The 17,326-nt window shown below is 40.5% G+C and overlaps 1 protein-coding gene across 1 annotated transcript in view; it reads left to right on the top strand.

The window, feature by feature from the left end:
- LAMA1 (laminin subunit alpha 1) overlaps window positions 1–17,326 on the top strand; it is a 143,066-nt gene that overhangs the window by 42,440 nt on the left and 83,300 nt on the right. The window contains exons 4-13 of the mRNA XM_054723880.1: window positions 3,982–4,224; window positions 5,222–5,401; window positions 6,204–6,293; window positions 7,197–7,314; window positions 8,312–8,490; window positions 9,193–9,298; window positions 12,116–12,276; window positions 13,244–13,384; window positions 15,033–15,206; window positions 16,682–16,783. Coding sequence (XP_054579855.1) covers window positions 3,982–4,224; window positions 5,222–5,401; window positions 6,204–6,293; window positions 7,197–7,314; window positions 8,312–8,490; window positions 9,193–9,298; window positions 12,116–12,276; window positions 13,244–13,384; window positions 15,033–15,206; window positions 16,682–16,783 — 1,494 coding nt within the window. The remainder of the gene's footprint in view (window positions 1–3,981; window positions 4,225–5,221; window positions 5,402–6,203; window positions 6,294–7,196; window positions 7,315–8,311; window positions 8,491–9,192; window positions 9,299–12,115; window positions 12,277–13,243; window positions 13,385–15,032; window positions 15,207–16,681; window positions 16,784–17,326) is intronic.

The raw sequence follows: 17,326 nt of genomic DNA, 5'->3' as shown, positions 1-17,326 counted from the left end.
ATTTCAATACATATGACTAAGCAATTCATATAAAAGCTGACAAGGGTTTGATGAAAGTGCAAGAACATGGTATTGAAATAATTGCTTCTGGTTGAAGTAGTAGGTTCAAAACGCAGTTAGTTCTCACCAGTTGCCTCAACTTGGGATTTCATCCTCCTTTTTCTTTGCAATCCATAGAAGTGTGGCATAGTGGTCTGTGTTCAGTACTATGGTGTACATTTTAGTATCTGTGAGATCCTGGGAAGATTACTTAATCTTTCTATGCCTTGGTTTCCTCATCTGTAAAGTGGAGGAAATAACAATATATCTTTTAAAAGATGAATACAGCTCCAAGAAGAGCCAACAATTCTCATAAAGAACTTAGCATTGTCCCAGGCCAGTCAGGCTACATAAACATTAGCCAGGGTCCACTGTTGTTTCTTGCATACTCTTCCCCTCTCCACTGTATTTCCCGGGCTGCCATGCAGAAACTGCAGTGTCAGCTGGAACAACTGCCAGTGCCCAGTGCCCCAGGGAATGGTGAATGGAGGAGCCTTTTTTTTCTGTTATCACAAAAAAAACAAAACTTCAGTAACCTTAGGTGTGGTGTGTGTGGACATTTGGGGACAGTTCTCTGGAATATGTGTGGTAGCTACGACTGGAGAGTGACCATCTCTTTCTTACTGGTACCTGCAACTCAGTAATCTGTCTTTTAACATCTCTATACATCATTTTCCAAATATATGAAATGGGAAGAAGCACTGGAAACTCACGGGGTTGCTGGGATTAAGTGAGATGCTGCACATAGAGCTCTTAGCACGCATGAGGTAAACACTTCGTTCTTTCCATTTGCAAATGTGAAACAAAAAATGAAGGCAAATATGTTTCATTTCAATTATAAATGACTTTATCTTCTGTCCCTCTCAAATGATCTATCATCCCACTGTCCCACTTGGCACCTCCATTTTATAAAGTCTGGTTTAACCTATTCGACAGTGTGAACAATCATGGCCTGCATGCTCATAGAGTTTTACTTTTATGATGAAAACTAGTGGCCTGGTGCACGGAATTCGTGCACTTGGTGGGGGGGGGGGTCCCCCAGCCTGGCCTGTGCACTTGTCTCGATGGATTGCCCCAAAGAGGTAGGCTGGGGCCGGGGGTCCTGCCTCTGTGGCGTGCGCAGGGCCGCAGGACCCCCGGCGGAAGCCACATGGAGCAGCTGCTGGGACCCGCCCCTGCAGCGCGCATCAGGCCGCAGGACCTCGCACCACGCGTGCAGTGTCAAGCCCCGCCCACTCTGGTGATGGATTGTGATGGCACAGTGTGAGGGCGTGACGACCACCTAGGCCAGTGGTCAGCAAACTGAGGCTCATGAGCTACATGCGTCTCTTTGGCCCCTTGAGTGTGGCTCTTCCACAAAATACCACGTGCAGGCACGCACGTACAGTGCGATTGAAACTTCGTGGCCCATGTGCAGAAGTCAGTTTTCGGCTCTCAAAAGAAATTTCAGTCGTTGTGCTGTTGATATTTGGCTCTGTTGACTAATGAGTTTGTTGACCACTGACCTCGGCTATTATTAGTATAGATATTGACAAAGCCATTGGACAGGGATGACTAAAGATGAGGGAGTTCTCCCTTCAGTGAGTTTGGGCATCAATATGAAAACCAAATTTGAGTTACTAATGCAAGTTTACTATCACAAAAGTGAATGCTTGCTAAGGCTGAGTTACTAAAACAAGGGATGTAATATTATCACCATGTTCTTCCCAATTCAGAGAATTTGCAGTTTTGTATTCAATTCATTATACAGAACCCTGTTTCAAAATAAGATGGTGTCCACAGCATTATGACTAGGCAATGGAGTCTTATTAAATGAGGAAATCGAATGTTGATGCTGAAAACTTTGCATTCTAGAGGTGATATATGATAGTTATATTCAAATGTTTGAAGGACAATTGCATGAAAGTGGAATCAGCATCTTTTCTGTAGCACCAGCGCATAGAATTTATGGGGCACCCTGAATCAATGCAAGGACAGATCCTCTAACGGGAAGTTTTCATAAAACAAAAGAACCATCTTAGGAACAAGTGAATTTCCTGACACGGCAAGTGCTCCAACAGGGCCTGGTTGTGAATTATGGCTAGATATCTGTAAGGGTCCCTTCCAAATCCACAATTTGGCTAGCTAGGTTCCTCAGCCTATTAGTTGTCATCTAAATCCCCTTTTCTCTGTTTCTCTTCTACTCTCTAATTTTTAATTTTTTTTAAATTAATAGGCCTTACTACTTCTTAGTACTTTTAGGTTTACAGTAAAATGAGCATGAAGTACAGGGTTCCCATATTCCCCCTCACTTCTCTCGGTCTGTTCCCCCATTCACATTTTCTATTAGTGTGGAATATTTGTCCAATTGATGAGCCCCTGTTATTATATCATTATCAGCTAAGTCCAGAATTTACATGGGTTCTACATTCTAGGGCAGTGATGGGCAACCTTTTGAGCTTGGTGTGTCAAACTTCGCCAAAAAACTGAGCATAACTCGGGTAGTGTGTCACTTTGAGGAAAAAACATTATTTCGCAAATGTTTCATCCTCAGGAGCAGCAAATGTTTCATCCTTGGCATGCGGCCACCTCAGTGGCCGCGTGTCATCAGAAATGGCTACGCGTGTCAGTGCTGACACTCGTGTCATAGGTTCGCCATCACTGTTCTAGGGGTTTTGACAAGTAGATAGTGACATGTGTCTATCATTTCAGTATACTGTTTCACTGCCCTGTGCTCTCTGTATTCATTTCCCTCTCCCCACTAACCCTTGGCAATCACTGATCTTTTTACTGTCTCTTTAGTTTTACCTTTTCCAGAATGTCATGTGGTTGGGATTATACAGTATGTATAGCCTTTTCAGATTGTCTAGTTGCACTCAGCAATATACATCCTTTTGTTGTATGAGAGCTCATTTCTTTTTATCTCTGAATATTTCATTGTTTGACTGTATCACACTTTATTTGTTCACTTATGGAAGTTTTTGATTCATTTGGGTAAATACCAAGGAGTGCAACTCCTGGGTTGTATGGTAAGAGTATGTTTAGCTTTGTAAGAAACTACCAAATTGTCTTCCGAAGTGGCCGTACCATTTTGCATTCCCACCAGCAATGAATGGGAGTTCCTGTTGCTTCACGTCCTTGCCAGTATTTGGTATTGTGTGTTTTCAAGGTTAGCCATTCTAATAGACACATCTGTAGTGAACTGACTTCTTTTTTCTCATATTCAGATGTGTTATCCCCAAATAACTATGAAAAATATATTTAACACTACTATTAATGTAATATAATACAACGTTTATCCTTCAGAATGCAGATGAAGAAAGATATTGGGAACAAGAATGCAAGCACTAATAATACAAATTTATTTGTATTTTTTGAGTTTACAGGAGAATATTCATAAGTCACATTTCTGACTAATACTCACTCATAAGCGGCTATTCTCCTAAGCCAGTGGTTCTCAACCTTTCTAATGCCGCAAACCTTTAATACAGTTCCTCATGTTGTGGTGACCCCCAACCATAAAATTATTTTCGTTGCTACTTCATAACTATAATTTTGCTACTGTTATGAATCGTAATGTAAATATCTGTGTTTTCCGATGGTCTTAGGCGACCCTGCTAGCGGTTCTCAACCCTGCTAGCGGTTCTCAACCTGTGGGTCGCGACCCACAGGTTGAGAACCGCTGCTGTAGAGCCTAAGACCATTGGAAAACACAGATATTTACATTACGATTCATAACAGTAGCAAAATTACAGTTATGAAGTAGCAACAAAAATAATTTTATGGGTGGGGGTCACCACAACATGAGGAACTGTATTAAAGGGTCGCGGCATTAGAAAGGTTGAGATCCACTGTCCTAAGCATTAGAAATGTTGGTAATCATCGCTTAACAGTTCTCTCGAGAGAACTTTGGTTTTTGAGCCACTGATCCTTAACTGAGATTTTTCAGTGTCTTTCTTCCAGGTTTTTCAGGTTGCCTATATCATCATCAAAGCTGCTAATGCCCCTCGACCTGGAAACTGGATTTTGGAGCGTTCTCTGGATGGCACCAAGTTCAGTCCTTGGCAGTACTATGCAGTTAGTGACACGGAGTGTTTGACTCGTTACAATATAACCCCAAGACGGGGGCCGCCCACATACAGGGCGGATGATGAAGTGATCTGCACCTCGTATTATTCTAGGCTGGTGCCACTGGAGCATGGAGAGGTACTGTGCCCACTGTGGTCATGTTTGTTTCACACCAGGACGCCCCCACCTCCACCTCAAATGGTAACATAGCCATCACAAGAGCTAACATGAAACACTCAAAATGAATCTCTCTTAGTAAAGATTACAAAGAACTTTACTGTAACTGTCTAGCTGTGCTTAACATATCATTGACTAGTATTGACTGACGATTAATTTCATAAGCAGTACATTTCACCTCATTGCTATCTTCCCTGCAAAGAGATTTCTCAGTTGTTGCTCTGACTTAATAATTACATCAGATGCTTCTCAGAGCATCTTGCCCATATTACCAGGGCCAGAACATTTGGTGAAATATTAAAGAGAGAGCTAAAATGCCTCTCAAAGATATAGTTCTGCATTTTGTCCATGAAGTTCTCTTTTTCTTCGGTGGTGTTGAGGACTGGAGATGGCCGGTGAGGTATTTCAGCTCAGTGCTCAGCACACCTGGACTGCACACACTTTATTAAAGTCAGTGTGTAACCCAAACAAGCCACTCTTTCCTAGCACCTGGCTTGGTGAGATAAAGCTGCAAAAGCTCTCCTAAGTGCTCTGCACAGCAGGAACCCTGCAGCAGGCCCTGCATTGCAGACCAGAGATTCTTTAAGAGAGTAGAGATTACAAAGCTTCCTGGCACTTTCTCTCACTCTCCCAGGTCTATGCATGACATCTAGAATTTGTTTCAGAGAAGTCATAGCCTCCTGATACATGTTACCATACCCTCAGCACACTGGGGAGGTGCCCCTGATAAAAGATTTCCAACAATCTCTGAGACCTGGACTAGATAACTTCAAATTAATTGAAACCTTATTGTGCTCATGATGTTCACAAGTAGTTAACAAATGCTAGATTTCTGCAAAAATCTAGTTGTTTGGTTGATTTTAGATAGTATCTGTAAAGAGTTTGGCCTGAAATTAAACAGCCAGGACTATATTTTAGCATGCGTAAAACTGGTATTTGTTTACTTTGATGCCTTTAGATTCATACATCACTAATCAATGGGAGACCCAGCGCTGATGATCTTTCCCCCAAGTTGTTGGAATTTACTTCTGCACGATACATCCGTCTTCGCTTACAACGCATTCGAACCCTCAACGCAGATCTGATGACCCTCAGCCACCGCGACCTGAAGGACCTCGATCCTATTGTTACAAGACGAGTAAGTCCATGGTCTAGCTCCTGACCATTGTGAAGTTTATCTTGTTTAAAAGAAATATACTCTTTTTGGTTGGCCTTTTCCTCCTAGGTTGGCCTTTTCCTTATTTTATCAAAGATCATTATATATGCTTTGTTAAAATTCCACCTTTAAACTAGGAGGTTTGCACTTATTGATTTTTGTATATTAAATTAACTGCGTTTATGGGATAAATCCTACTTGGTCATGAGATATACTTTTTATATAGTGCTATATTTGATTTAACAATATTTTTTAGGGTTTTCAGTAGTGTGTTTTTTTTGTGTGTGTGTGTGTGTGTTTTTTAAAATATATTTTTATTGATTTCAGAGAGGAAGGGGGAGGATGAGAGAGATAGAAACATCAGTGATGAGAATCATTGATCAGCTGCCTCCCACACACCCCCTACTGGGTTTTGAGCCCCGCAACCCAGGCATGGGCCCTTGACCAGAATCTAACCCGAGACCCTTCAGTCTGCAGGCCAATGCTCTATTCACTGAGCCAAACCAGCCAGGGCAGTAGTGTGACTTTTGAATGACTGCCTTGGTTTAAGATTCAACCAAGTTGAGAAATTCTTTTAAACTTCTTGGGTTTCTGTTGATGAATTAATTGAACATTATATATTTTAATGCACACAAAAATTCTTTGTGCATGATGTGTTTTAAAATACATGTCTAATTATCTTCAGATATCAATAACAGCTGGGATATTTGTTGGAGTGCCAACTTTTACTTTTCAGTGCAATTAATGAGGTTTTAATTTTTGTTTGTAACTTTTTTTTCCTTAGTATTACTATTCAATAAAAGACATCTCTGTAGGAGGAATGTGTATTTGTTATGGCCATGCCAGTAGCTGCCCATGGGATGAAACTACAAAGGTGAGTTCCAGTATTTCATTTTGCTAAAACATCAAAATAGAAGTTGCAGCTACAATGTTTGCAATGTGCTTTTCTATTCAAGGCAAATGTTGAAGGTATCAAAGGATTTTCTGATCCTTTAATTGGTTTCATTTTTTTGTGGTTGTTGTTAGGTCACCATAAACTTTCAAATTTTTTCAACAATTTTATTTTGCTTTCTTGGGAAAATATATTTCTAATTAAATACTTACTACTTTGTCGTAAAATATACATAACATAGAATTTACCATTTTAATCATTTAAAACTGTACCATTCAGTGACCTTATGATATTTGAAGCTCTTCTTTCTGAAAGAGGCGAGCGAAAAGCATGTGCAGTTATAAATTATGTTTACATTCTTTTAAAAGAAGGATTCCCCTCCTCCCATATTCTCCCTCTTCCATTTTTGTGGTCTAAAATCAAGATAAAGTTGATCTATTTTAGCTAATACTCAGTGAATAAGATGACATATCTCTTCTTATTTTAAACTTGCATGAAGTTACTTCTGATTTCTTTTCCAATCTTTGTGTTAATTTAACTCTTAAATAGGATTATTCTCTTATCGATGCTGAAAATATGTAGATGAATCTGAAGAAACTTATTAATAGGAGAATTCAAATCCTTAAGATCAATGTCTCTTTTTTGAAAAACTTTTGTTAATTAACCCATATTTTAATTTTGCTTTATTCCTCTTCACTTTCTCTTTGTAACCCACTCATGTATGTATATTTTGCTCTTAAATATAAAGTTTGCTTTGGTATAGTCATCTATCCTCAATTCTAATATCTTGCTATGTATTTGACTGAGAGACACTTCTTTTAAAATAAATTTAAGAAATATATACAGGTAAGTTTTCAGGAGCCATTTTTTATCCCTGTTGTCTAGAAACTACGGTGTCAATGTGAGCATAACACCTGTGGGGAGAGCTGCAGCAGCTGTTGTCCTGGGTACCACCAGCAGCCCTGGAGGCCTGGGACCATTTCTTCTGGTAACATGTGTGAAGGTAAGTCCTCTGTGAACTGGAAAAATGTAAACATTTTTCCCTTCTTAATATGCTTAAGTTTATGGTGACTTAACAATATTTGTAATGAATAAATTTCCTTTTAGGTAATTAAGTAGTTCCCAAATCTGCAGGTTACTTTAATAAAATTTAGACTATTTATTGAAACCTGAATTTATGTTTATGGATTTGTTATTTTATCTAAGATTCTCCTTCCCATAGATGAGCGTATCCTTTATTAATTTGGATTTAATTTTTAAATAGGCAATATAGTCATAAGATTCCAACACCTAACAATATATAAAAGTATATAGTGAAAACATTACTTTCTATCACCATCCTTTCCACTTTTTATTATTTCCTAGTATGTTATTCCTGAAAGTTTTATGCAAATAAAGCTTATATTGATATATTCTTGCACCTCACACAGATTATACACAGAACCTGAGATACTATGAGTGCCATTCAATGCATTACTTTTATACTTTACAATAGATCTTGAATGAAAATCTTTCCATGTTTGCAATATGAAATGCTAGGTATTTTTTAATTTAATTTTTAAAAATTTATTTTTTTTTCATCTGTTTCTAAAAACAGTAGCACTGAATTCCATTATATATGAATGTGACATAATTAAAACAGCTATCATAGGTGTTTTGATCATTACCAGTCTTTTGTTAACATAAGCCATGGTGCAGTGGTTACCCCTGTCTATGTCATTGAGAAATGTGCAAGGACTTCTGCAAGATATAATCCCAGGAGATAGTTTGATGGTCAAACGACAGTGCACATTTATAATTATGGTAGCTATTTCCAATTGCCATGCATAAGATTGCCCACATGCTATCAAAATTATTTATTCTATAATTTTCAGTTAATTTATAGTCATAGAAACTTACATAGGTTTTTCCATATATAGGAATATATATATAAATAAATATATATATATTTATATATATATATATATATATTAATTGAAATGCTAAAAATATTCTTCTAGAATGTAATTGCCACAATAAAGCAAAAGACTGCTACTATGATGAAAGTGTTGCAAATCAGAAGAAAAGTTTGAATACTGCTGGACAATACAAAGGAGGAGGGGTTTGCATAAATTGCCTGCAGAATACCATGGGAATCAATTGTGAAACCTGTATCGATGGATATTATAGACCACACAAGGTAAGAATTTTCTTTTTTTCCGTAGCTGAGCTTCATTGTCTTCTTAAAGTGGAAAGGAGACTTCGCCAAGTGTTAATGTCAATCTTGAAGGCTCATTTTCTTTTGTAATATTTCTTTAATATTCTTATTATGCTAGTAGTGTTTTCCAGATATAGATTTCCTACTCTATCAGTCTTGTTTATTTGCTCAGATTAGGATGTCCACTTATTGTTCTTCAACTTGAATTTGAGGACTCCTTGGCTGTGTAATCTCAGAGTTTTATAACACTGTCAATGCAGAGAGTCAGCCAGTAACTAAAGCAGCTGTATCTTGCCCATAGGAAGTTGATCCTCAATTGACTTGGAATGTAGTTGTCTCATGAATCACTGTGGTGGTCTGGTCATAGGTGACCAGATGCACATGTAAGTGATGCTTATCTATGGCTCTGAGAGTCAGCAGGAGGCGGGGGAGGGCAGTGGGTTGTAGTGACGAAGGGAAAGGATGGCACTGAGCTAATGAATCTAGCTGCTGTCACCATCAGAAAGCTGATTGGGCTTTCTAGCTTGAGTTCACCTTATCTTCCTGAGACCTGCACCTCTTGGATGCACAAATTATTGTTAGTCACATCCTGGATAAAAAATTGATGTTTTGTCATTGATATTATTGTTGGTATTATTGCTATTATTTATAGTAAAATAATCCAGGACAATCCCTGCCTTTCAGGTGTCTCCGTATGAGGACAACCCTTGCCATCCCTGTGACTGTGACCCTTTGGGGTCCCTCAGTTCTGTCTGTATTAAGGATGATCTCCATTCTGACTTACACAGAGGTAAATTGTGCTTTTAATTGATTTCTTTTTTCTTTCTTTTTTTATTTTTATTTATTTATTTTTTTTGTGTGTGTGTGTATGTGGAAGATTTATACATAGTGAAACTGTAACCGGACAACAAAAGGGTTCAGGCTGCCTGTCACTACTTCAGCCAATTAAGCAGAGTCAGGGTTGAATCATATATGAGCACTTATTCCAATAATGCTGGCATTATGGGAGAGCAGCAGGTCATCCACAAAAATCTGCTCTGCACCCCACCATAAGCCAGCTGCTTATATTGGACAGAAGGACAAAGATTATGTGGGGAAGTAGGAATTACAGGCATGGGAAAGTAGGCACAAGTCATGCGGGCTCGGGGGAGGGGAAAGTTGCAGTTGCAGGAGGGTGGGTGCCTCCAGGCACCCTGGGACCAGATTACCGGTAATAGGGGCAGGGGGTTGTAAAGAGCAGGTGCCTCCTGGACTAAATTGTTTCAGCCATGAGGTTGTAAATCTTTCCATACTGATAGGCAGTTCTCAGAAGGAGGATGGACTGCATTCCGATGTTAGCTCCCATGTTCCAGGGAGTACAACTCTCAGTGAGGTTAGAATGTGCTTTCTCTAATCAGAACAGAACCATCATGGTTAACAGAGCATGATTAATATTTCTTATAATTATAATTAGTTTCCAATATTCTGTTTCTGCCCCTAAAAGAACTATTACTGTTGTGTAGTAATTTGGTGATATGATTTCCTATTGATTCTTTTGTTCACCAAATATTTATCAAGTACCTAACGTGGGTCAGGCAGTTTTCTAGGACCTAGGAACACATATTTGAACAAGATGATCAAGGTTCCTGCTCACAGGCAAACTCTATACAAACACGTGCATTTGTAGTACAATGCCAGGCAGGGTTAAAGGTTAAGGGCCACAGGAATAAAGCAAATTCAGGATCATGATTGAACTTAGATAGAGTGTGGAGATGGCAATGCTGAGGTGATGAAATGCCATTTGAGAAGTTAATTGAGCATTTGATGAAAGAAGAAATAAGTCTTATTTAAAGTCCTATGTGGAACACAGTAAAGAGCAATCACTTGATTTAGCTCTTGGAAGACACAGGAATGTTGCATACACCTCCTCTCACAAAGCAGGCAAATCCTCCAGTTAACTCTGTAAATGTCAGTGTTCTTTTTGTTTCAAAAACTCGCCAATGGACATGTAAATACCTAAGTCTCCCAAATAGATTGCATCTGTTCAAAGACTTCTGTGACCCCATCAAAGTCTCGGTCACTGGCAGGTAAAGTGGATAATGACCTGCAGGAAAGGAAGTGCCAACTGTGGGGCCCGCTGCCAATGTGGAGGGTCCATTACACATTCGAATTGATTCTAACTGCCCTGTTAATGAGAGGATGATGACGATGATGATGACATTTACCCTTGATTGGGTTCACTTACAATAGATATATATCATTTTAACTTTCAGCCATACAGATAGAAATCATTTAACCCAATTTACAGTCAAGGAAACAATCTCAGAGCAGTTAAGAAACTTGGCTGAGGGTACAGAACCAGAAAGTTTCAAAGCTGGCATTAAAAGCAAAGAGAGTGCTTATTGCCCCTGACCATCCGCCTCTGTGCTTAAGAAATAAACAAACAACCCCCCAAACCCTCAAACTTTATACTGTGATATAATTCATTGCCATATAATAGAGTATACCTATTTCATATGTATAATGCCTTTTAGCATATTCATGGGTGCAAATATCACCACAATCCAATATTGGTGCATTTTTACCGCTCCGTATAAAAACCTTTACCCATTCCCCATTTCCCGCACCCTTCCTCCTGGCCCTAGGCCACCACTGACCTACTTTCTCTCTATAGATTTGCTTATTCTGAACATTTCATATACATAGAACCATACAATATGTGTTTTTTTGTGACTGGCTTCTTTCACTTAGCATAATGTTTTCAAGGTTCATCCATGGTGTAACATAAATCAGCCCTCCAATCCTTTCTATTGCTGAATGACAGATATTCTATTGTATGTATATTTCACATTTTGTATATCCATTCATCAGTTGCACATTTAGGTTGTTTACTGGTAGACTTTCTGGCTGTTACGAATAATGCTGCTTCAAACATTGGCACACAGTGTTTCGGTGGATGTATGTTTCTGTTTTTCTTGGGTAAATGCATAGGAGTGGGATTGCTGGAGCATATGGTAACTATATGCTTGACATTTTTTAAAAATGTGTTTTTATTGATTTTAGAGAGGAAGGGAAGGAGAGAAATAGAAACATCACTGATGAGAGAGACTCATTGATTGGCTGCCTCCTGTACTTCCCTGTCCCCCACTAGGGATCGAGCCCACAACCCGGGCATGTGTCCTGACCGGGAATCGAACTGTGACCTCCTGGTTCATGCTCAACCACTGAGCCATGCTGGGGGCGGGGCGGGGGGGGGGAGCTATGCTTAACATTTTTAGAAGTGGCCAATGGTTTTCCAAAGCTGCTGCACCATTTTACATTCCCAGCAGCCTCCGTGCTTTCATCTCTGTTTTCTTTCTTTAAACCAGGGGTTGACAAACTGTGTCCATGGAGCATATCTGACAGTGCCTGTTTTTGTAAATAAACTTTTATTGGAAGAGGGCTAGGCCCATCTGTGTATATATTATCTCTAGCTGCTTTCAAGCAAAAATGGCAGAGCTGAGTACAGCAGACTCTGGCCAAAAAGCCTAAACTATTTACTCCCTGGCCTTTTGCTGATACAGTTTGCTGACCCTGCTTTAAACATCTTTTCCCTTCCTGTTGGGTCATTGCCACTCTTTTCTTCCAGGGACATGGCCAGGTCAATGTCCATGCAAGGAAGGTTACACAGGAGCAAAATGTGACCGCTGCCAATTTGGCTACAAGGGTTACCCAGCCTGTGTCCGCTGTGACTGCAGTCCGGCTGGCAGCGTGAACGAGGACCCGTGCTCAGAGCCTTGTCTCTGCAAGGTACGTGGAGTTAAAGCTGCCCCTGAGTTTTCTTTGAGGTTTCTAGGAAAAGGAAAACATTCCATTGGCTCAGATGGCCAGCTCCCGAGTAAAGCAGCAGGGTGTAGGCGGAACTCCCCACTTTATGTTGGCCACAGGGTATGTCCTTGGACTTGGATGGGCACCTGGGTTTCTTTTTTGGTGCCTCTGGGCAATGGCTGTATATTTTCCAGAGAAATTTCTGTTCCTTCCTCCGTGAAACCAAACACTGCATTTCTTAGGCCTTGACTGTCACTTCCTATATGACATTGTTTTTCAGTTTTATGTTTGGAGGAGAACCAGGAACACACTAAATTTCTAAGGATATTCATTAAAGGCAGGTGGCTGGGGAGGCATATTATTTGGCGATTTGATATCAATAACCATTTTCCCTATCATTCTAAGGACTTTCAATTATAATTTATGTGCTTATTTCCATGTAAGCTGAGTCTTAGGCACATGTGACATATGACTGAAATAATCTTGAGCATTTGTAAATAAGACAAACAGTCACATAGCCAAATAATATTAAAATATTTGAAAGATCAGCAAAGCTAGAAGATTCAAAACAAAATAATACAAAAGTGTCACTTATCTACAGGATATCCAAAAAATGTATACACACCTTAACAACTGATATCTCAATTTTGAAAATGAAATGTACTTTAATAAGCATTGCCTTTATAATTATTCAAAGTGTGTGTATACAGTTTTTGGGACACCTCGCTCTAAGTCTCAGCCTCATTCTTGACTACAAAATCAAATGACAGGCATTTCAAAATATCTGTTCTGGAAATATTGACATCATCAGGCTTCACATTACTGTAAGCATGTTTTTATTTACATTTTTTCTGAATCACCAAACACCTCTTTTTAATACTATGCTAATGTGATTTTTATTCTGTCCATCTACTGGTTTCAAAAACTAATCTTTTACTCTAACTTGCAGGAAAATGTTGAAGGGAAAAATTGTGATCGCTGCAAGCCAGGATTTTATAACTTGAAGGAAAGAAACCCCCAGGGCTGCTCTGAGTGTTTCTGCTTTGGCGTTTCCGACGTCTGCGACAGTCTTTCCTGGCCCATCAGTCAGGTGCGGGCACCGTCCAGGAAGTGGGACTTAATAAGTGTACCCCTCTGCCCTGCCCGAGCGGCTAGGAGCATTGTCCCACACACCAAAAAGATTGTGGTTCTATTCCCTGTCAGAGCACATACCTTGGTTGCAAGTTCCATCCCCAGGCGGGGTGCATATGGGAGGAATCAATTGATGTTTCTCTCTCTCTGAAACAAATAAACATTTATATATAATCGGGTGAGGATAAAAAAAAAAGTGTCCTTCAAATGAGCTTTCTAGGAGTTGTGTTATGAAGCCACAGGGCTGATTTTTTCCTGTAATGCCTCTCTCCTTCATATGGAATGACAATGGGCGTGAATCAAAGACAGCCTACTACTAAAGTGTGGCTACAGTGTCTTCCTAGGTTATGTGTTTGTCCCCACATACATGTTCTTATTCAAAACTATAGGATATTAAGGTATTGTAGAATGCATTGTGTTTAAATTTGTTCTGTGGGGAAATGCATCCAGTTGTGAGATCGGATCTCACCTACGCCGCCCCCCCCCCCCTGCCCACACTGGTCTCAGTCCAGGAAGCACAGAACATGGGGACCTGCAGAATTTTCCAGCTCTAAGAAGCTGGAGAGGGTGGGAACAGCAGCAGGTGTCACAGGGTTGATGAAGATAGGCAAGGAATCCCTACTTGTTTTGGGAACGAGTTCTGGAAGGATGAGTTCAAGGGGGAATACCAACTTGTGACTAGCAGGGAACAGTGTGATGGCGGGATGTTAGGGAGGAGCTGCAGGGGAGGACTTAAAACCACCTCTCCTCCCCATGCCCATCTCAGGAGACCTGTACTCAGCATTAGGTGGGGGTGGGGATGCTATTCACTGAATCTCCTTTCCCTCCTTCCCTTACCTTCCATCAGGATGGTGAGGAATGGGGCAGTTGCGGGGAGGGAGGAGAAACTTCTAGCAATACCTGAGAATGGAAGTGAGTTCCTATGTGTGATCACTTGTCATCTCTATGTAGGTGACAAGTTGGGAGGTTGGGATCTGAAGGCTATTTTTATACACTTTTCGGCCTTTGGCTAAAAAGCAGGGGGCAACAGCAAAGGAGAAGTCATGGTTAGCAAAGACAATTTATTTAATGCATTTATTCAGTTTTTTGCTATTTTTTAAAAATATATTTTATTGATTTTTACAGAGAGGAAGGGATAGAGATAGAAAGTTAGAAACATCGATGAGAGAAACATCGATCAGCTGCCTCCTGCACACTCCCTACTACTGGGGATGTGCCCGCAACCAGGGTACATGCCCTTGACCAGAATTGAACCTGGGACCCTTCAGTTCGCAGGCGGACGCTCTATCCACTGAGCCAAACTGGTTAGGGCAGTTCTTTTGCTATTTTTTAATCTAAAAAATATATATGTGATCTTCACAACTTTGCTCACATATTTTCTTGCACTTGATCTGGATTTGGGGGACGTGTGGCCCCTACTCAGGTTTTCTGGCTCTTTGGCAAGTAAAAGGGTCACAGGTCCTAAACTTCTATGGGCCCAGGTGTTAAACTGCATCCCTACTTAAGCATTCCGGCTCTCTTTATTGTGGACATACTAGCTCTAGCCTGGGCTAAATCTAAAGCGACTTCTACTTCAAATTCTAAAATTCTTGGATTCTTTTTTTAAGGTGAAAGATATGTCCGGGTGGCAGATCACCGACTTGATCAGTCCACGTAAGATCCCATCTCAGCAGGACGCCTTGGGCGGGCGTCATCAAATCAGCATCAACAACTCCGCAGTCATGCATCGGCTGACTTCCAAGTATTACTGGGCGGCCCCTCAGGCCTACCTCGGAAATAAGGTACTTCTGATGGTAGCGTCTTAGACTAAGGTCTCAGAGCACATTAAGAAAGAACTTGTATTGGCATTTTAAGTTGACTTATTGGTCACTTGAGTGTTTGACAGAAAATTATACAGCGTTTACCTTCACCTGACTCACGGTGTCTTTTTTATCCTTGTTTGGCTTTTTGTTACATCATGAAATGGGAACTTGGTTCTTCCTGGCCTGTCATAGACAGTCTGTTGTGTGAAGTCTTGTCCCTTCTCCCAAGACAGACCTGCTGTCCTCTGGGTCCCTGGGTCACCTGGGCCTCCATGAAGTACAGTCACATTCCCGTTTGTTAGTCAGTTGTGTGCTTATTTTAGTCTGACGTATAGAAGACTCTTGGAAAGGCTGTGCATAGGGCCTATGGCTATGCCCCCTGGTTTCATGATCATGGTGATGTTTGCTCACATAAAGTTCAGGTTGCTCACATTTAAGAGCAGGCAGAACCCTTTCCATTTTAAGAAAATACTAACGGGGATTCTACAAAGTGGAAAGTTGGTTAATATGATTTAACCTTTCCCTTCAGTAACTTTGTCCCTTTTTCCCCAATTATAACACTGTCCTGCAGATTCTGATTAATCTGAAGATGTATCCCGTGGAATCTCTCTCAGTAACTGTAGTGCTTTGCTCCCCTTCCCATGAGTTTGGTGTGTTTTAATGTAATGCTAGGTTTGCATAGCAGTGTAGGTCATGTAGCTTGGGAAATCTCTAGTTAACTCGATGACTATATTTTTATTTTATAGATTGTTTTATATATGTTTATATAGTGTCTATTTTTGAAAATGATTATTTTCCCATCAAATTATAACCATAGAAGATGTTTTCTATTTATAGTATGCATATATCATCAAAGGTCAGTAGTTTTTTGTTTTGTGGGGGTTTTCTTGGTTTGTTCTTTGTCTCTTCAGATCACCTCTCCAATTTTATGGTATAAATATTGGATTCTGAACATTACATTGTTATAACATACCTGGCAAAAATAAAATCTCTATTTTACATCAAAGGATATCTGGTCAGGAAGAAAATCCTCTAGTTCTTTCTTTAGCCGATCAAACAGGTTTCTTATTATTCTACAGACAGGGCAATGAGATAAAAATTTTGAGATTATAGCTGTGGATCAAACTCTCCACCCTAGAGTATTTAAGTGAGATAAGCCTATTATATGATTAGCAGACATTTATAGTATTTACCTTGGGACCTCTAAAAAGGAGTACATTTTTCTTTGATGCATCAAGAAAGTCCTGCATTTTTATAATGTCCATTAAACAAAACATTCGTGTGTGCTGCTTTCTTTTCGCTGCCTTTAATGTGAACTTCCTCACATATCACGGCCCCTCAACCTAAAGCCTGGTTGTTTCCAGATGGCTCCTAACAACCACTTCCCCTAGCTGAGGGGCTACGGTCATGCACCTCCCCACGCCTTGGTGTTCACTCTCACCTAAACATTCCAGCTGACTGCATTCGGTGGATTCCTGAAGTACACGGTGTCTTATGATATTCCAGTGGAGACAGTGGACAGCGCCCTCATGTCTCATGCTGATGTCATCATTAAGGTAATTGCTTTTACATTGCTTTGCTACAGAGCTGAAGAGCTTGGTGGGATGACAGTTGTATGACACAAAGTGGCTAAGCGAGGCCACAGTAGCAAGGAGCTCATGGCCAGGTGGCAGTGTAGCAGTGATTTGCCTCCTCTGGATACCAGGGGACTGAGTGTGAGAATTCTGTCTTTGGGCCTATTTCTGGAATTGCCTCAGGGCAGCACCTGTCACTCCAGCCTTGATCTCTACAGCTGACCGCCTTGTCACATTTTAAAGGGAGATGAGTTTTGTTCTGACATGGAACTACCTTATAGGCCCTTTAAGGCCACTTCCCCTCTTCCCACATTGCCCCCACATGAATGATTTGGCAGCAGTGCCTGATGGGGACAGGAGACGCATTGTCATGTTTGTCCTCAATCCTCACCCCTCCTGTCCCTTGTTTCTTTCTCCTCACCCCTCTTCTTCCCCGTCACACAAAGCCCCAGCTCGGCCTGGTGCACAAGGTTCCCAGGGTGGTCAGAAACCATTTCGGGTTCTGGTCTGTAGTGTCTGCACCTC

Source organism: Eptesicus fuscus, chromosome 12 (assembly GCF_027574615.1).
Source record: "Eptesicus fuscus isolate TK198812 chromosome 12, DD_ASM_mEF_20220401, whole genome shotgun sequence".
Classification (NCBI taxonomy): domain Eukaryota; kingdom Metazoa; phylum Chordata; class Mammalia; order Chiroptera; family Vespertilionidae; genus Eptesicus; species Eptesicus fuscus.
The sequence above is the reverse complement of the archived record's forward strand: the minus strand, read 5'-3'. Positions and strand labels throughout refer to the sequence as shown.